Here is a 6,000-nt window from a genome sequence, read left to right as displayed (position 1 = left end):
AGTATTATTCTTCCTTCACACCATTTGGAACATTCCGCAGAATCTTTAGAAGAAAGAACATTCTACTGCCCTGGAGTTGGATGTTAGAATTACACCACCATATTCTGCTGCTGCTCCTCTTCTTTCTTGAACTTGTACTGGTTCTCAGATGCACCTTCCTTCACTTCAAAACGTCCTCGTTGCTTACACACGAGATCTGAAGGGCACACAGCACACAGACAACAGCGCTGTCTTGTTCCAATTGCGCCCTGAAGTGACACGACGAAAAAGCATGAAAACAACACGCCATGACCAGACAAAATGTATGTCATTCTTAAGCTGCCCAAATGTCAACAGCTCAGCACACGTGGTATGGCATCTGAAGTTACAGGTTGCAACCACCATAAATATGCGAGTAACAGTTGCGCTGGTAAGCAAATTTGCTCTCACACGCAATATCTTCTGCTAGTCATCATAGCTAATCCAACACCAAGTCTACAGGCAAGAAACTCAAGCACCGGAAAAAAGATCAAAACAACTAGACCTTCTGAGCGACAATGCAGATGGAACACAACTTGCCATCGCGAGTCTCGAGAGAGTGAGACCACTGAGATATAACATCCAGAAAGATGGCACGATCATCCAGAGTATATGGCATGCTAAGTATTATTGGTACTTTAAAGATGATATCAATCCAATCTACTGTGTTTGTCCGGTGCTTGGTTCAGAAAAGAGGGGAGCAAATGCGAGGGGACAGAAAACAAGATGCATGTTATGAGTACAAGGCCCTATTCACATTTAACGGCGCGCCGGTGGTACAAGCATTATTACAGCATTCACCATGTTAGCCTGGCTATTGGGCAGCTGGTGGATTCCCCTTGCTACTCCCATTCGCCGCTGGGCTAGCATGGCGATTGGCTGGTGTTCCACTGCCGGGAGACACGTTCCTGACTGATGTTCCAGTGCCAAGAGCCGAGTTCCTGGCTGGTGTTCCCGTGACAAGAGCCACGTTTCTAGCTGGTGTCCCAGTAGTGCCAGGAGCCACATTCCTGGCTGGTGTTCCAGTGGTGGGAGCCATATTCTTGGCTGCTGTTCCAGTGCTGAGGACCGCATTCTTGGGTACTCCGTTACCTTTTGAGTTTGTGGTATGCTGCTTCTGAGCCATAATTTCTTGGCACCTATTTTGTTTGCCCGTGGTGCCTAGACCAGCTGTCTTCCCCCATACTGCTTTACTCAGCACACCAGCATTGCCTGTGCCAATAAGACCACTGGAGGTCCCTGTTGCTGGGAAGGTCGCTACATTTGGACCTAGAGTTTTGGTTTTCTTTCCAGTTGCTGCTGCTCTAGAAAACACAGGGATGCTTTTACCAACTGCGGATAGCTGTTTCAGTTGTCTTTTCTGGCTGCCAGCGCCACCTTGAGCTTCAGGAGCAATTTTGACATTTTTGCTCTTATCCACATAATCCATATTCAAGCATCCTTGGGCAACAAAGCGATCAAACTCTAGCATGTCAGCATCCTTGGGATCTATGATCTCCTCAGCCTTGAGATCTACGATATCTGGTTGCTTCACATCTTCAGGGAACAAGTCCTCCATCGTGACTACACAAAATGTAGAGTCATCATCCATCTCCACATTGTCACATGGACCAGACAGCGGCATGGTGTTCAGTGTGCTGTTAGTTTCTAACAAATGCGCACCAGCAGATTGTTCCGGATGATTAACTACTGTAAGTTCCGAAACAACATTAACTTGCTCAGTTGCATGAGTAGTCAAAACCGGAGGAGATGGTGTAGGGGCACTAGAATTTGGAGGTTCTGGATGTTGAGCACTGCCAAGCTGTGTCCCAGGTTCACCAGCCACAGTGGATGCTTTAGAGCCTGTAGAAATTTTTGCAGATCCTGTTCCTTGAGATCTTATGTGCACAGCTTTGGTGGATCGCGCAACTTTTAAAAAGTTGGTGGCATCACTTTGTGTGGCAATTCGCCCACCAGCAGCAATAGCTGCTGCTTGTATCGAGGAAGGAGCGCTTACAGGATTTTGTTGTGCACCTTGCTTCTTGTTATTTCGTGACTTGCTTGAAGTGTTTGATACTTTCAAGGGTGGAGCTTGGGCAGAAACTTGTAGAATTTGAGGAAGTGGCTGCTGCACATGTACAGGCACTGGCAATGTTACTGGCCCTGGTACTGACACTGGTAATGAGGAAGAGGCTGTCGCAGGTTTTAACTCAGGTATCGTAGTACCGAATACTGGAAGAGGATGTTGACTACTCTGTTGCGAAGCTCCTACATGAAAAGCTTACATCAGCATCAAAAGGCTAGCACAGGACACTCCAAAGATTCAAAGAAGAATTTAAAACTGAGTTATACATCAAAGCTTTTATAGAACAATTTTGAGTAGTTCAGCAAAGAAGCATTATTGCAAATTACAGCTTTAATGGCACCACTTAAGAATTCTGTAAATACCTGATCTTGATGTAGATGAGCCAGCCTTCCTTGCAATAGGCATACCAATAGCCAAAGAAAATGCCTTTTGAGCAGCCTCTTTATCAAGATTCCCAGTGACTGGTTTAGCATTAGCAGGCTTGGTTATTCCTTGTCGCTTGCAAATTAGTGCCCATCTCTGATAAGAACAATATAAATTAACTAACTATACAGACAGATATGTCCACGAGGACAAAAGAATGTCACATCATGGTTATCATTATACTCCAATTATACAGTTGGAATATGCATCGGCTTTAGATAATTAGATAACTAGCCAAAGAGGTCCGTTAAGATTGGTACAGAACTTCCATATAGGCACAGAAGCAAAGCAAGAAAATAATTGCAACAAGAAGCATGTCTGCTTCTAACTTTCGAGAAATACTTTGTACAGATGACAGATACATGTATTTGTGTACTTCACCATCTTAGCATATTTGCAAAGCATGTTACAAATTACCATAAGACCGGATGCCTCAGGTTCGGTACTCCCACCCATGTAAATAAGGAAGGGCATAATAATAGATGCTAGTATGAGGAGATCGCAGAGTTACCTGAGACAACTGAACAGGTGTTCTTGTGTTATCAAAGTTATATTTATGCAGAATATCCAGCCAATTTCCTTCACCACACTTCTGCACACCAGTTGTTAAGTCTGCATCCTCCTCTTTAGACCATGGTTTAGGCTTCTTCTTCTTTTTATGAGGTCCATTTCCATCAAAAGGATCAAGAGATAAGCCTGTCTGGGATGTCTGTTTCAAGTTGGAAACTGGACCAGTCCCATTTGTTAGACGGTGACTCTGATTAAGCTGTTTGTCAGATGGAACCCGTGGTATCTTTTCCTTTGGAGTGTTTTGCACAGGAACTTCCGAGTTAACACGGTGACTAGAGGCTTGCTCACGTGAAGATCCATAAAGTAAAAGCTGCAATTATATGATAGAATCAATTGCGGTTGTGTATATATACGATATCAAGAATAATCAATCCAAGTTTGCCAAAGAAACTAGAGATTTTTCGTCTCTATAGGCTAAACATGATGACTCTTTTATGCTGTTCTGCGTACAGAGATACTAATAATCAGCGGTCTACGAGATGTCGAGATCTACCATATAAAGTTATTATTGCAGGAATCTACCTTGTAAAGTTACCAAATGAAATGGAAGGATGTTATAGGAACCACTTCTATGGGCAAATCCTTATAAAAATTATAAAACATACTCAGTTCAGTGGTAAAAAAAATGGCATTTTGGACATAGATACGGTCCCAAACACAACTTCGATAATATGAATCCAATAGATTTATAATTAACAGAACAACTTGAAGACACATTTACAATTAATAGTCTCATCTGTCTAATCCAAACATGCTATCGGTTTTTTGCCTTTCTTCTTATAGAGATACTCATAGTTGTGGTTGCAGGATTGGTAAATCAAGTGCAAGAATTGTCAACAGGCCTTTACGCTCTGAGAGAGAGAGGGAGAGAGAGGGAGAGAGCTCTGTGAGGCATCCTATGAGATTAATCTTGTAAATGAATGGATGGCTACCTTACTGTACAAGAACAAAACATTCTTAGTACTTCTAACAGAGCAAAAAAAAATCTATTATCCTATGATTTCTAGTGGAATGACATGCTTTATCTTCAAATTGATAATGAGACATCAATCAAGCTTTTGAACAGAGCCCGCATGGTGCAACAATCAGTCTTTAATACTCCATCCGTCCCATATTAAGTGACTTTCTATTACACGTATCTAGACGCTTTTTAGGCATAGATACATCCATATTTGGACAAATTTGAGTCACCTACTATGGGACGGAGGGAGTAGGTTCGTACTGAATATGTTAAGTTACACACATGCTTACTGTATGAAATTCTTAATGCACAGCAGCATTGCTAATAAGAGTCCAAGTAGATCACATCTTAAACCTCCTTGTGGATAAGATCATTATAAAAGGTCTACATGGAGAAACCAATAACAATACAACATACATATCATGACATTACATACTAGTCTGCAGTACAATAGGACAGAATGACATCAAACAGATGTACACATCAAATGTGTAATATCCAATCCTGAATATTTTGGTGCAAAGAATCAAATAGAAAAATAAAATACAAGTACTAATTACACTTGATGATGTTTAAGTTACGAGGCAGATAACTAGATGAACACGTATAAATAAGGCGAGGGGGTGAAAAGGAAAAATTAGGCATTTACCAAACTAAGCATGTGCTCTGCAAAAGTGTAATGTTCCATTCAGGAATATATGATTCTGGCAAGAACGCAATATGATACCTTGGCGAACCCTGAGGCCTCAGCTATATCTTCGTTCCTCGGGGTAGGAACAGGTTCGATCTCACATTCCAAGTCACTGTCATCACCCTGCCATCATCAATCGGAGGAACAGAAGTACCACAATACCATTAGAATAAGTGCAGGCAACAGTACAACAAACTGAATTTGCTGTGTACTGCTATTATCTCTCAAGATCTAACATTCCCTAGCACCATAATCCTGGCTACAAGGCAGCATTGAAACTAATCGTAATTGGTAGCACAATCCAAACTATGTGAGTGCAAACCAGAGGCTGGGCGCTGTCGTCGACGTTCTCGACGAACTCGTGTCCGTAGGCGAAGTGGCGCCAGAGCATCTGGTACTCGCGGGCGGAGGTGATCCCCGTGGTCGTCTTGGCCACCAGCGCCCTCCAGTCGATCTTCCTCCCCTTCGTGTGCTGCGCCACCTCCTGAAGTGCCGTCAGGATCGTCGCGGGCGCGTACCTGCGGAAAGATTGAGCGGCGCGCTAAAACCCTAGAGGGAACAGTGGGTGCTGGCGGGTGCGGAGGGACGGTGAGGAGAAGAACGAACTTGTAGAGGATGAGGAACACGTCGTCCTCGGAGAAATCGCGCTTCCGCTTCCCCCTCCCTGTCGCCGGCAGCGCCGCCGCCATCTCAGAGTGTGTAGACTCGTCGGCTCTTCCGCGGTTGGTTGGGGAACTCTCTCCCTTTCGTTTTGACTTTTTTTTTCCTCTGATACAGTATTTTAGACGAAGAGGCGAACATGACCTATTTATCGCCACGGCCCGCACGTAGTCGCACTTTTTTTTTTGCGTATAAAGAGCTTTTTCCCCTTAAAAAAGACGAATGTTCAGGATTTTCAGCGGGCAGTTGTACTTGTATTCGTACTAGAGATCAATTTTTTTTCTGAAATCAAGGTACTAGTAAAAGATTGTCTTAATCCTTCAATTAGGAAAGGAAAAATAGTACATGCCAAAGCAAAGATACATAAAAAAGCACGGAAAATTCATGCTCTGCACCAAAGCCTATGCTATCCGTACATCAAACTAACCAACGGTCTAGTGCCTGCATTCATTCAATTTGGGTGTCAATCATGATCTTACTAACAAGATAACTAAGTGCAAAGTCGAATGCCCCGAAAGACACGGTCATCCTGAGAAGATATCCAGTGCTCCCATCCTTAGGGTGACGCACGGTAGCATTCTTAAAAAAAATTTAAAATAAATTGAGTGGATT

General features: G+C 43.1%; 1 protein-coding gene across 1 annotated transcript; it reads right to left on the bottom strand.

The window, feature by feature from the left end:
• Window positions 1-541: 541 nt before the first annotated feature.
• Window positions 542-5,916, bottom strand: LOC100823787. The gene is made up of 7 exons (XM_003572557.4): window positions 5,872-5,916; window positions 5,335-5,564; window positions 5,051-5,246; window positions 4,765-4,851; window positions 3,018-3,386; window positions 2,446-2,602; window positions 542-2,265 (listed from the first exon to the last, which is right to left on the bottom strand). The coding sequence occupies exons 1-7, from the start codon at window positions 5,914-5,916 to the stop codon at window positions 833-835; spliced, it is 2,517 nt and encodes an 838-aa protein (XP_003572605.1). The 3' UTR covers window positions 542-832.
• Between the last annotated feature and the right edge of the window lie 84 nt (window positions 5,917-6,000).

The sequence above is a fragment of the Brachypodium distachyon genome, chromosome 3 (assembly GCF_000005505.3).
Source record: "Brachypodium distachyon strain Bd21 chromosome 3, Brachypodium_distachyon_v3.0, whole genome shotgun sequence".
In the NCBI taxonomy this organism is placed as follows: Eukaryota; Viridiplantae; Streptophyta; class Magnoliopsida; order Poales; family Poaceae; genus Brachypodium; species Brachypodium distachyon.
Note: the sequence above shows the minus strand (reverse complement) of the source record. Positions and strands in the feature narration are given on the sequence as shown.